The sequence below is a fragment of the Anguilla anguilla genome, chromosome 1, assembly GCF_013347855.1.
Source record: "Anguilla anguilla isolate fAngAng1 chromosome 1, fAngAng1.pri, whole genome shotgun sequence".
Lineage (NCBI taxonomy): Eukaryota > Metazoa > Chordata > Actinopteri > Anguilliformes > Anguillidae > Anguilla > Anguilla anguilla.
This window is the reverse complement of record NC_049201.1, coordinates 17,809,209-17,823,036: the sequence shown is the minus strand read 5'-3', so window position 1 is coordinate 17,823,036 and position 13,828 is coordinate 17,809,209. Positions and strand designations below refer to the sequence as shown.

The 13,828-nt window shown below is 38.8% G+C and overlaps 1 protein-coding gene across 2 annotated transcripts; it reads right to left on the bottom strand.

Annotated features, from left to right (window-relative positions):
• Window positions 1-651: 651 nt before the first annotated feature.
• LOC118237164 (protein max-like) lies at window positions 652-12,140 on the bottom strand. Of its 2 annotated transcripts, none has more exons than XM_035435633.1 (4): window positions 11,952-12,140; window positions 5,639-5,746; window positions 2,947-3,085; window positions 652-1,976 (listed from the first exon to the last, which is right to left on the bottom strand). In XM_035435633.1, the coding sequence occupies exons 1-4, from the start codon at window positions 11,985-11,987 to the stop codon at window positions 1,789-1,791; spliced, it is 471 nt and encodes a 156-aa protein (XP_035291524.1). In that variant the 5' UTR covers window positions 11,988-12,140; the 3' UTR covers window positions 652-1,788. The 2 variants fall into 2 exon arrangements, with proteins under 2 accessions (XP_035291524.1, XP_035291533.1); XM_035435642.1 differs by having other exon boundaries at window positions 2,947-3,070.
• Window positions 12,141-13,828: the final 1,688 nt, after the last annotated feature.

Here is a 13,828-nt window from a genome sequence, read left to right as displayed (position 1 = left end):
GTGCTGCTGCTACTGTTGAATACAAAGATGGTGGCCAAAAATGGAAATATACAAAAATACACTGCATCTGCAAACTGTTACCCTGCATTCACATGGCAAGCAACTCGGTTGACGGGTTCACTGAATTCATTGGATGGGTCGCTCAAGTTTACTAGGCTGAGGGAGGGGCGAGAGCTTCCCGTTGTGTCTTCTTACCACAAATTCCCACCACGGGGATATTTCCTCATGTTATCAAGCAAGGCAGCCAGACAGCTAGATACAATAAACCACAATTTCAAAACTGCATCGGTATACCTTCCTGTACATCTGCAGCCAACACGCCAATATAACAAAATAATGATAAGCGCGTTACCAACAGACTGCAGTGCAACGCTGCCATTTCTTTGGTCTATTGGGCAATAAATCCTCATATGCTTATTTTCTTCTGTGCCTGCAATGCCACAGTGTAACAGGAGGTGGATGCTCATACTGTGGTTCATAAACATCAAGGATGCCATTTGAATAGATATTGTTGTACTATACGCATCTATTTCTCAGTTACTGCAATATAAAAAACAATATAAAGAAGAAAAAAATTACCACTGTAGATCTGTTTTCAGAATAACAATCACACCCAACTTGACAGGAAGGACCACAAATTGAGGACGCCACTAAAGGATAAAATAGCTTTATTTATAGTCTCATAGTAAAGGTAGGCCTCAACTTGCAAGACAATTGTTGGCAGTATGTACAACATACCTGTAATTTCCATGGAATGGAATCAAACAAAGATCTATAGCACACACTAATTATGTCCTAATAATGAAAAAAGGAAAATGACATACATACACACATACCCTAGACAGACAAATGCCTCCAGGGAAGTTATTTTTGTAAAATTTAAATCAGCAACATTTATAAGAGTTTACAGTGTAATGCACAACACACTGATATGGACATTTTTTCCTTTAATAAAAATAAAGGTAACTACCTTTAACTGCATTGGTAGAACATTCAATATCTATTTTATAACTTGGGAAAACTACATGTAGCAGTTCATTTTCTCATTTCCATGAGAACAATGCAAAATACTAAACATACCTTGATGAACCTGAAAAAGAATTATCCCATTTATTTTATTTTTTAAACTTTGAAGCCTAAATTCAGCCAACTAACTTCATTCACTATTTCAAGCGAAAGGACAAAGTACAATACAATTTCTTTCAATACATCACTTTCAATATAGGGAATTAAAAATATTCAAAATGGAAAGCTTCAGCCATTTATAGGGCCTGAGGTGGGTTGCTTATACATACATATTTTTTAACTTCACATTCTTTTGTGGAAAAGTACAAACATTAAAAAGCCAACTGCTCTTAAGGGCAATTCTTTTAAGGATTTGTGTAAATTTTCAAAATGTTTTGAACAGGTTCATACAAGTGATTCCCCCAAAAAAGTTTTTTCTTTTTTTTTTTGCATTACTTTTAGCTATATGACTTTCTATTGTCCAGATTTGACAATAAGGATTGCTCTGAGGTTACAAAAGCATTGAGTCCTTCAACTGCAAAAAGCTGCCTTGCACAGACTTGGATTGTTGCCGTTGCTGAGAAAATAACGCTGGGATGATGGAGAGGTGAAAGAAAGGCGGAAGCGATAGATTTCTTCTCGTCCTTACAATCTTCCTTGCAGTCTGCCCCCCCTCTCCTGGACTGGTGTGAAAGGGCTGGGAAGAGGCGGAGAGCAGGAGGGACGGGAGAGTCTGTGGTCCGGATGCCCCGGGACGGCGCAGGGGCGTTCCCGGGGGCGGGTCTAACTGGCCTCCAGGCGTAGCTTCTTTCTGTTGGGCGGCTCCTCCGGCTCGGACTCGGAGCTGGAGTCGGACCCCCCGTCGAAGGCCGACACGGCGCTGCCCTTGGGGTTGGTGTACAAGCTGCTGTCGGACGAGGGGTAGCTGGCCTGGAGCTGGGTGTGGCCCTTGGCCTTCTCCAGTGCACGGACTAAGAGGAGGGGGGGGACGGGGAAAGCAAAGGGAGAAGCGAGAAACAGAGAGAGAGAGAGAGAGAGATAGAGAGAGAGAGAGAGAGAGAGAGAGCGAGAGAGAGAGAGAGCCGTCTGTGGAAAAGAGCCTGCGTTTCCAATGCCAAGCGGACCCATCTGAAATACTTCCAAGATAATATTTGGTGCGGGGTAGCAATTAGTCTCTCTCCGGTCTCTGATATTGAAACTTCCACGTCACAATACTTTGCATTTTTCATGACATTTGGAAAACATCACCTCAAATAACCTATGACAAATTCTGTTCAAGTCTAACTGACAGTTTTGTTGCATAGTAACATTAAACAGATGTCTGATGTGGCAGTCATATATAAATTTGTAGAGTGTTGCTGGGGATTATCTCTCTTCCATGCCCTAGATATTATCCCTCTATGTGCTATCAAAGAGGCCTATCTCCATCCAGTACTTAGTATAAAACATTTTTAAGAGTTCAAGAGTACCACCAATGATCTTGATGGTGACGCACATTTGAAACTAGTTTTCTGGTTTCTATTTTTTAAATAACTAACAGTTATTTTTCTAATATAATTTTTCTGCAAATGTCCAATTTTTACACATTTACAAATTGGTCACTTTGGTGCATTAATAGGGAGACATTTCTTTCAGATAGAAATTATGCACCATGTGGATGGTTTTACGTGCATGTTCCAGGTGATGACTCATTCAGTGCAGACACTACGCTTACTATAGGAAGCAAGGCCGACTCTTCTCTCCGGCTGCAGGGACGTTAATCACGTATTGGAAAATAATGCCCGCTGGCAGGCTTTTACGCACGCCTTCATTTACAAACACTCCAATGGAAATTTCACCTGTGACGAATCCCGCGCTTTGCCTGAACATTTGCACACAAGATTCAGGGTGCAGTTGGTGCATTAATGAGGCCATCTGTGATCAAACGCCCACCCCACTGACCTTGCTGCTCCAGCAGAGCGTTCTGCCTTTTCAGGTCGTCGATGTCCTGCTGGTGCGTGTGGTTTTTCCGCCGCATGTATTGGATGTACTCTGTGGCTTTGTCTAGGATTTGAGCTCGGGAGGCCTGTTTGATAGATTGCTGTCAGCGACAAATGATAAACTAAAATATGACGCATGGTTACATTGTCCTTACAACATACTACACAGCTGTTACATCACTGACCCCAACAAGAGCAATATCACTCTGCATGCTTTATGGTACTCTGAAAATGGACTTCTGCCATTTTAAAATGGTCATGATGTGGAATGACAGTCAAATACAGCCATGATCTTTAGCTATGTACAAACTGCATGTGGGACTCATTTCATTTTGGCTGTAACAAATTAAACGTTTTAATTAAAGTCAAAAATCCAGTTAAAAAGCATCAAAATATAGGTTCATACATATATGTAAAACCTAATTCAAACTGAAGAGGCTCCTTTAATTTACATCAAATTGTATTTTGTATTGTATATGCTACTCCATAGTTACACTACAGTCTGTAATCAACTGTAAGATGTATAGCCTATACTACACACCTATACAACAAAATGAATCTTCGGAGTGGTCAGGGGAGTTACTGCAGTTAAAAGAGCTTTACAACATCCTGAGAATCTCCATATTCATGCAAAAAGTAAAACAATTGGACAAATCACATTTTAAGGCAGTATCAGCCACAATATGCCTTCAATATATAGTTTTCAAGGAACATCAGTGCTCCAGTACTTAATCCCAAAAAAACCTGCAACAGCATCCATACATTAGTGTCCAATCCAGTTATGCCTAGACCCATCATATACTTTTGAGCATTACAGTGTTCTGAGAGTTTCCCCCCCCCCTCAGAGAGAGAAAATATAAAAATGCTGCAATGCAAGTGTACTGTTTCTTTTTCTTTTGCATGCATTTTTAGCAAGATGAAAAAGTAAAACAAACTGAAATTAGCTAAAAGCACATTTAATTTTACCATTAAAATACACTATTCCTGACCCGCTTATTCTAATAACAGACCTGAGTTGCGACTGGCAGAAACTGCTTATTCCTGCATAAACTAACAGCGATCGCGTGTTACGAATAGGCATTAGGGAGAACTTGTTCATCTAAACATGCATCTCAGACCACTGAGGTCATAGTGGAAGATCTGCTTGACTCTTCTGGGAGACATTATGGGTTGAAAGAGGTTGCAATGTCTGAGCTTGAGGGCCAGGGTGGCAATATTGTGTAAAGAAGATGAAAACACAAAAAAGCAGTAAGAAACCAACACGATAACTGAAAAGCCATTTTCTGTCACGCCCCCTATCAGTTCTGCAGACCTGCCAACCTTAGGAAAATATTTTGAGTACCACAATAGTCAGTGTGATGCTTAGTTTGCATGCTTTTGCACCACTTCGCTTTGCACGCACACACGCACACACAAGCCTTTCTTCATAATTCTAGTTTTGACTGTTGAAGTGATCAGGCAAAATTGTATAATTTGACCAAGAATTGCGTGGTTGGTACACAAAATGCGTGCAGGTTGGCAGGTCTGGTTCTGCCCTGAGATTCCGGCCATATTTTGGGACTGGTCACATATGCTCTACCCATCCTCATCACCCCCACATTGCTGGTAGATGGTGATAAGCCCTTCAAGCGCGCCGCGTGTCCAGATGGTACTTCTCCCTGTCTCTCCACTGAGGAGTGAGGAAAGAGGGACACAGCCACCAAACAATTTAAAACATAAAAGCTCATACGTCGAGGGCTGAAGTATATGGGAAAAAAATGTACAGGTAGGGACTACAAGAGACGAGCTTTGATGTATACTTGAGCCACACGTCAGAAGAGGGCTTCCTATATCTGCTTATGAGAAACAGTTGGCCTGTTTGGTTCTAGGCACATCCTCAATTATCAGTGCGTGCCTAAAACACTAAATCCACATGTAATAGTTTCTGCCAGCTGAAGCCAATATACAGACTTACTTATTCTAACCAAAAATGATACATTTTTTTCACCACAGAAACACACATCAGTCAGCTAAAATAAATATTAGCCACCCAGAAATTGGCTCAAAATTGTTGTATCATACTTATTCATGACACCGCCTCATCAATGGCAATGATTATTACATGATGAAATATTTTTACTATACACATTTAAAAACAAACATTAATTAAACATACAAATATTTAAAATTGTCCAGTGTTGCACATTTTTTTGCATTTTTAACACCTTGCTTAGCACATGCAGCAAACCAGCTGCCCGATCCTCTTCCTGAAGATCTACCTCCCTGTAGGTTTTCATTTCAACTCTGATTTGACACACCTGATATACTAGCAATTAGCAGCTCAATGAGATCACTAGCTGTTGAATGAGGTGTGCTTTGTTAAGTTTGGAGTGAAAGCCTGCAGGACGGTAGAGCTCCAGGAACAGGATTGGGCAGCCCTACAGTACATGTGTCACAGCTTATGGCTTGAAAACCACAACTGTGAGAAATGCCAAATTGTGTGTCACATTAGATAACTAGATATATGAAATTCAACATACCATATCGTTATTACAAAGAGCAGACCTATAACACTCAAGCCCCACTCTCGCTAGAGCCCAACAGCCCAGATTATATGACAGAGGGAGGGGAGGGACTTATAATCACCAGATTGCTAGTTCTGGGTAAGCACTGACCTTTTCCCCTTGCAGCGCAGGCACCGAATCCCGTAAACTGTGGAAGCTGTCTTTGATGTGGTCCCTACGTTTGCGCTCCAGCGCATTGTGATGTGCCCGTTTGTCTGCCTGAAAGGAGAGAGTGCAGTCAGATCAACACTCACCAATAATATTATATGTGAAAACACACAATGTACTGTCCCGCTACAGAGCCTTTGAAAGCAAATTCACTGTTGCCCTTACAGACTATATTGTGTCTATTTTTTTTTACTCTCAAAAATCACCGTGTGAGATATTAAGACCAGCTAATGTCAAACCTGCAGCAAAACATACTGCAATATAAAATGGTGGAATTTAAAATATATGACCGTGCACATTTTATTTGATGCTTAAATTCAAATTTATGGCAACTGCTGTATAATTCAATGACATCATCAGTTTGGTCATGCATTTTCCATTATAATTACTCTTCACCCTTCCCGATTTATATCACCATTTAAAAAAAATATTTTGGTCAATCCATTTTTTACAAATTATTGAACCTTGCATCATTCAATGCACTGTCTTGCAATTGTTAAATTTATTACAACTGGCTTAAAATGGGAAGCTTATTTAGGTCTATCGTTATATTAGTGTAATTTGTTTCTGAACCCAAATAGGCCTACTGATTTGAAAGCCCACTACCCTACAGTCATTAGCTAGTTTTTCCAATTGAATTCACTATTCACTGCAGACAATGTCGATGTGCACTTTCAAATGCTAAAGGAGAATGCTCCTAAATGTTTCCATAAATATGCCCACTTTCCATCAACATAGTCTTTTTTTATTTTTTATTTCTTTGCTAACAAGTAAACAGACATCTTTCAATCCTCAGGCTCACCATAATGGAAAAGTGCCATCTTGATGAAGTGACTCTAAACTACAGTCGGGATGGGCTTTTTTTTTTTTGCATATAACTTTATGACAAAGCATCATTTGCATTTGTATTTGTTTGCATATGATGTGAACTACCTCCAATACTGAGACAGTAATAAGTCTCCTGTGTGTAAACATGTTTCCTAATCTTTCAACAGCCTATGTTATGCTAAAGTTACTATAGTACAATATTTTGATAAGAGCAAATTATTAGCAATTTCCCCTCTTTTATGGGTAACCTATTATATGAACAACTGAATACGAGACAAATTATTTTACAAAACCGCAATGCATTGCCTGGACTTATTTTACCTTATTTTTTCATCAGAATTTTTTTAATGAGCCTATTTTCAGCAATATTAAATTCTAAATCACATTCTAAATCCTTGTGAGCTTCAGGTGAAACATATTGCATATGACCCGTCCCAAACAGCTGAAATAATTGTGATATGAATTTTGGTGGGCCATCTCTATGCACTAATATTAAACCATTCTGATAATACAATCTCATAAGCAGATTGACTTTACATGCAACTTGGAATAACTTCTTAGGATGCTCATCTATAAAAGATATTAAACAGATGGGCCCATCAGCCAATCCAGTGATACTATTTGTGCACAGTATGAATGAAACCACCAGATCTCTAAATGTGACATTAGATGCAGTACAAATAACCCAAAGCCACTAAATTTTAACTAATATACAGAATCATGAACATGCCTATGCTGTGTGATCACTCAAATGACACCATCTAGACTACCTGACTTACTGATATGGAATACAAAACTTGATACGGATAAGGCACAATTGTGCATGCTATTTCCGGTCTCGTAAGTCCTTGACTGGTCAGTCTGTAACTCTGGGATTTGGGTGTGAGGTTCTACTGTACTACTTGTTCAAAATTATAAGATAAATAATGCAGACAAAAATGTGGCTTAGGTCCCTGCACCTAGGAACAGTGCTCCGTTTGGTTCGCTTGCTTCAAAATTCCTCTTATGTCTAGCTTTCTGAAATGGGCACTCACAAATTTGTGCTTTCTTAAATTTGTCATGTGAAGGTTATATTGGCTATTTCTATTTTATGTGAAATAACACTGAAAATAAGGAATATGCAAGACCAGTTAACTAGAGCGGCTTTCATTTATAAGTGGAGCATACAGCTGAAGCACCAGTCAGTGGGTCTGTTTGCAAAATGGCAAGAGCATGAGAAGCACCACAGTTAAAAGGATCAAAAAAAATCACAATATGGGGAGTGTGTGAATGGACAGCAGTACAAAAATCACAATATGGAAATCTTGGTAGAAGTGCTTTTAAAAACTCTATTACCAAGTGCTTGTCAGTTGAGCACAATAAGGTCTTCTGCAAAAGAATTAATGTACTAGCTGAAGCCCTAAACCTGCCTCTATTTATATTCACAATCAGAAACACGTGCATAGTTCCATTACTGTGGGGATGCCTGAAAGACATTCTGGAAAGTTCTGCGGCCTGGTCAACTCCGGTGATATGACATGCCTGTTGCAACTTCAAAATTTTAATTACATCTTGAAATGTCAAATTATGCTTTCAAGGGCTCTGCCAGTCTGTCCAGAATAGAATACTGCGCTCACAAAAAACATCAGCCCTAGAGGGAATCACTGTCACATTACCTTAACAGATTGGAAAAGGTAACAGTCAATACAATGCAAATGAAAGACAAATAAAAAAAACCCTGACACACAAAAAAAAAAAACCCCACTTCATTTCTCACAAAAAGCTGTACAGCCACAGCACATTTATTTTAATAGAGGCAATTCCTTCTGTGTAATGTGTGGCTTTAGGGCACAAGTGAGCTACGATTTATTGAAGGATCTCTCATTTGGTCAATACAATCTTCATCAACTACACACTTGAGCCACTTTCTTTGAATGGAATTAGAAAGACTGCACCAGTTTGAATGCTCAATAGTGGCCCAACAATGTTCAATGCAGGCAGATGCTTTGTCACAATTTCATAGCATGGATATAATGAGCCGGAACTAGCTGTACTCCAAAGATGAAAAGGGCACTGACCCATGACTGTACCAATCAGAGCATAAATTTGCTTCTTGAAGTCTTCCAACCAACCTAACATTTGCTAGACTAAAGATATAAACGGGGAATGTAAACAATTCTTTCAAAGGGACAGTTATCAGACTCTCAAATACCAATAGCAAAAAGTCAAAACAACCAAACTTCAAGGCTCAGTTTCTACCATATAAAATCCTAAGGACACAATTGGTTACATTGCTAGGGGTGACTAAAAAAAAGTTTAATTATCCTTGAAGTATAATGTACTATTAGGTTTTTGTGAGGCGATCTAAAATTCTAGCATCAAAATGCAGTGACAGTTGCGGAGGTAAAAACAACCTTCTAAAATGATTTCTCTCATATTCAGTTGTTCATATAATAGGTTACCCATAAAACAATATTCTTCTCACTTAATCAGACACCGTATTTGGATATATGAATATACCTCTGTATATTTTTCTGCAAAAGGCTAGGAAAAAAAAGAAATATAAAGTGTGTCATATCCATCACAAACACGTGTGTGTGTGTGTATAAACTACTGTTGGCGTGCACAGGCTAGCTATATATAGGCATTTTTTCACATAATTCACACTAGGTGGTACATATTCAGTTTTGGTTCAATAAACATGACATATAGTCTAAAATTGTGGTTTATGATATGGATATGTACAGTCGTATCAGTGTAATGTGAAAACATTCCTCGGACAATGTACAGCTTGCCAGTCCCACGGTGGTCACAAGAACCCTGCACTCTTCAGCACAATCAGATAATATTTTGCCATCACCTGCACATTGAGGAGCTGCATTATGTAACCAGGGCTGTTGGGTTTCTATATTTCATTCTAATAGTATTCTTAAACTTAAAAGTTAATTTAGCAAAACAATTAAATATATTTGCTCAATCTACAGTGGTTATGTTAATTTGATAGTTAATAGTGAATTAAACGCACTTTGTTTTTGATGGCATTTTCCTTAATGATTCCTCCATTGCAATTTCGACTTTCAAGACCTTCGCATCGAAAAAAACAAGAGTATGGACGTCATCATGAACCTTCCCTTGTTCGGCAATATTTTCAAAAATGTTAAACCACAACCAACATTTTAAAACCATGATCACTTTGTTGTTAAACAATTCGTCTCTTTTTAACAAACAAAACACTATAAAGCTAAAAAGTAAGAAAAGATGTTGGGAAGAAAACACTCAAGACCGCCGATTTGGCCTGAGGCCTAAAGGCAAAGGCCCAGCCGGCTTAGCGGCTTCAGCGCTGCCTTGTAGCCTGGGGGGCGTTCAGCCCCGACAAAACGTAGCAAAACGTTTATTTAAACGGAAACGGTGGTGCGTTGAACACCCTGTTATGTTACGCAAGCAATGCAACTATGGCAGCTGAGAAGGCCACTCTTTGCGTTCTTTTCGAATAATTTTTGTAGCCTGATGAAATCGGTTTAAATACCTCAAAGCCTGTTGCACACCGTTTCGAGGAAACATGTCGTTCAACCCGGAAACCGTAGCAAAACGGTGCACACCGTTTTCATATTGAAGGTGCCCCTGATATCGGTTCTGATGGATGCAGCATTGGCATGCCAATCGCCGGACAAGGATAATCACACACCTAACGTCAGTAACTCGCAACATCACACAATGCTTACATTTTTTTCACACGCCTCGATGAGACTAGAGCACACGTCTGGATGTTTTTTTTTTTTTTTGTCAGATTATGTGCACGCTGTCCTCTCGTCCAACGTATTTTCCACCGTGACATCCAGAAAACGTTGGGCAGCTAACGTCATGAATCCATGTTCCATCAGCACAAAACTAATCTACACGGGCTAGCTTGTTCAAGTTGATCATGTGTTAGTGTTAGGTAACTTGGTTAACTGGTCGTGCAAATTAATTTCACGAGCATGAAAACTGCCAGTCCGATGATTGCGTGCAATCCTTTATGAATGAAAACTGACAGGCACCGTTATTTACGCCGTTTGCTACCTAATGTTAGCTATCGTCGGAACCCTTGCACCAAAAGCATCAGTCTTATTCTTAACACTGTTGGTATCTGGTTCGCTTTCTATGTCGAGGTTATTTTAGAATATAGAGTTGTTATTGTTCAGAAAATGCTCCGCGAAATAACTAGTTCCCCATCTACCCATCGAGGTGTTATTACCTATATAGTCCACTGTTTTGATTACGAAACCATATAGGCTAGCTGAAATTCATCAACATTGGCTTGTTACACATTGTATTACAGTCAACATTAGCTAGATTCATGTTGTCGCTTCCACTTGGCAAATTCTCTTCGTTACGATCTGGTTCTTCAGTTGAGTTACACAGTTGCGCCACTAGCTATCACAACAACATAAACTTAATCAAACAACACACGTCATTGAACAATCTGTAGGAATCGTAACCGCTACAGGAAATGGTATTCTCTCCTAAATATAGGACACGCGTAGACTTGTGGGTTGGATTACGCTTTCAAGTACTCCAAGCTCAATGAATGGTAGTCTGCCCATACCTAGAATAAGCGTTAGCTGGAATTAAAAAAAGAAAAAAACACTGAAGCGCATGAGGTGACAGATCTGGCTTTTCAACATTCTTCAACAACATGCCAATGTATCGTTACGATTAGCTGCCATGCTATCAATCACAATACAAGCTAGCTAAGGAGCTAGCTCATCCGTGCTGTTCTGCCCTTGTCACTGCGGCGCCCCTTAGCTACATGCACAGGAGTTTTACCCTGTGTTAGCTTACTATGATAAGAGGCTACCCAATATAATTTTCAGTGGGGATCTAATTTACAGCTGGCCTTACATGGTGCTGGGTAGTTGTCAAGATAAACAATTGTATAGCTACATGTGAAGACGTTACTTAGTTAGTCATTGTGTCTGTAAAATAAAAATAATTAAGTTACGTTAAAATTTTATCAATCTGTAGCTCATCACCCACCAAGTTAGCAAATACATTTTGCCTTGCTATCTATCTAGCTACGTAGCAATGTGTTATATTAGCAATAGACAGATAGCAAGCACATCGATGTCGACAGCGTAATTAAGTATGCAAAGCTAACCAATTACAAGCTAGCAATACTATGAGTTAATTAAATCGTCTAGCTAGCCAGTTACTAGCAGTAGATATTATTATTCCAAATCACACTGAACGTCCCAATCACAACATTTGACTACATAACCCAGGTTAGCTAAGAATCTATGGTGCGGCGGATCGCTCATCTCCTTAACCTAGCTATGGTTAGCTAGCCAACAACCACCCAGTAGTAAAGGCTCAAAAACACACAACACAAGGCGTTTTTATTCTCAAGATTTAGCTACCTAGCTAGTATGTACTAGAGAAAGTCCAAAATGGAAAACGAGTCAGTACTTACGTCACTATCAACCTCGATGTCATCGTTATCGCTCATTCTTCGGTGAAATATTTGATCGAGTAAAAGAACAGCTAAAAACAAAAATGGAATAAAAACCAAAACGAAATGAACAAATAAGCTAGTAAGCTACCTCTCGCTGTGGGATGCAACGAGATCAACGTGCTCACACGTGATCATTTACAGGGAGTTTCTCTAACCATGACACGCTTGTGCGAAATTAACCGTTTATATGGGAATTGTAGTTTTCTAGTTGTAAAAATCCTTCATGTACTAACAATTCACCGGACTACGTTTCCTAGAAATCCTATCTGGTGGATGCATCCTGGCGACGCAAAAGTACCGCCTTGTATTAATAAATCAGGATATGTAGTAAAGCAACGCATTTTATCAACAGGGCCATGATAGGGACACGTGGATTGGGCAGTGGTACCAAGAAGCCAACTACGACTATGGTTGTCAATACTGGCCAATTAGCCAACTAGATACATTAGGGTATAAATAATTATTTATAGAAAACGGTTGGCACAAACTGTTTAGCTGTTTCCATTTCCGTCATATATACTGTTCTAAGTGGAAATGTTTTGTATCCAGCTGTATGCCATATTAGTACATTATAGGCATATTAGTATGGCGACAAACCACCAAATTTTAAACACAAAAATGTGTACAAAGTAGGTTCTAAGCCTTCGTGCTATACCTCTAAATGACTCCATGAAGGACCACATCACAGCAGGGCAGTTACCACAGCATAAAGTATCCAAACGTCTCCTATGTATGGACAGAAAATATTAAGAAAAGCAGAGTATTCATGTAAACTTATCAATTCAAAATGTCACTTATTTAGTTTCACAACCTGCCTCTGTCTGAACTTTTAAGTGTGTCCATTTCCAAATGAAAACAATAGTTTATCAAATTAAATATTAATCCAAAAAGATGACTGGAATCCCTGTTCTTGATAAAGGTGTTCCTGCAGTCAGTATAAAAATACAAGATATGTGATCACATTATATTAGTCAAAAATAGGATCTAGAAAGCTTCTTTTTTTAAGATAATGCACTTGATTTGTTTTCTGTGAACTTCCTCTTTGTATTATATCCAATGAACACTCTGGAACACACAATAGATATTCTATAAATATTTTACAGCCTTATTACCATTTTTATGTTGAAATTAAATTGAAATACATAACTGTTTACAAGCTACACTCCTTCAAATATAACATCACCCCCTATCTCAGTCAGGCGGTTTGTTCAGGTATTGTGTGACAGTTTTTCCTTCTTTCTTTTTTTGGTTGGGATGAATTAAAAACAGACCTTTTTTTAGTGGATTCAGACCTTTTACTGAACAACAACTATGAACAATCAATTTCAATAGCAATTTATCCAAGTTTTTTTGATGTGTGTTTGGCATGTGTGCATGCGCGTACATGTGTGTGAGAAATAATTGAAATCTGTTCGTTAGTTTTAGAGGGGTGCTGCTACCACTGCAAATTTCTATTCGATCTGGGTCCAAGTCCAGATTGGGTTATGACCAAAATCTACATAATAACACAATAATGTAATAATAACTACACAACAATAACAGATGTAATTATAAATTAATATTTTGTTTCAATATTTTGTTTCAGCCGTATTAAAATTTTATCAGAATGATTTTATGTTCACTATAAAAAGCCATTGTCTGTAATAAGCTAAGTAGTTTCACAAAGTTTAAAACACTGTGCAAATCTTTGTTTAGCATAATGTACACAGCCTTTAATGTATTTATGAAGCAAGGGCATGTCCAGTTGGGTGGCTGTGTGGCACTGGCCATCTCTGGAATTTTATTGGCCATCTCAAGTGCCACACTTATTCTTCTCCCCGAAGATCATTATCATT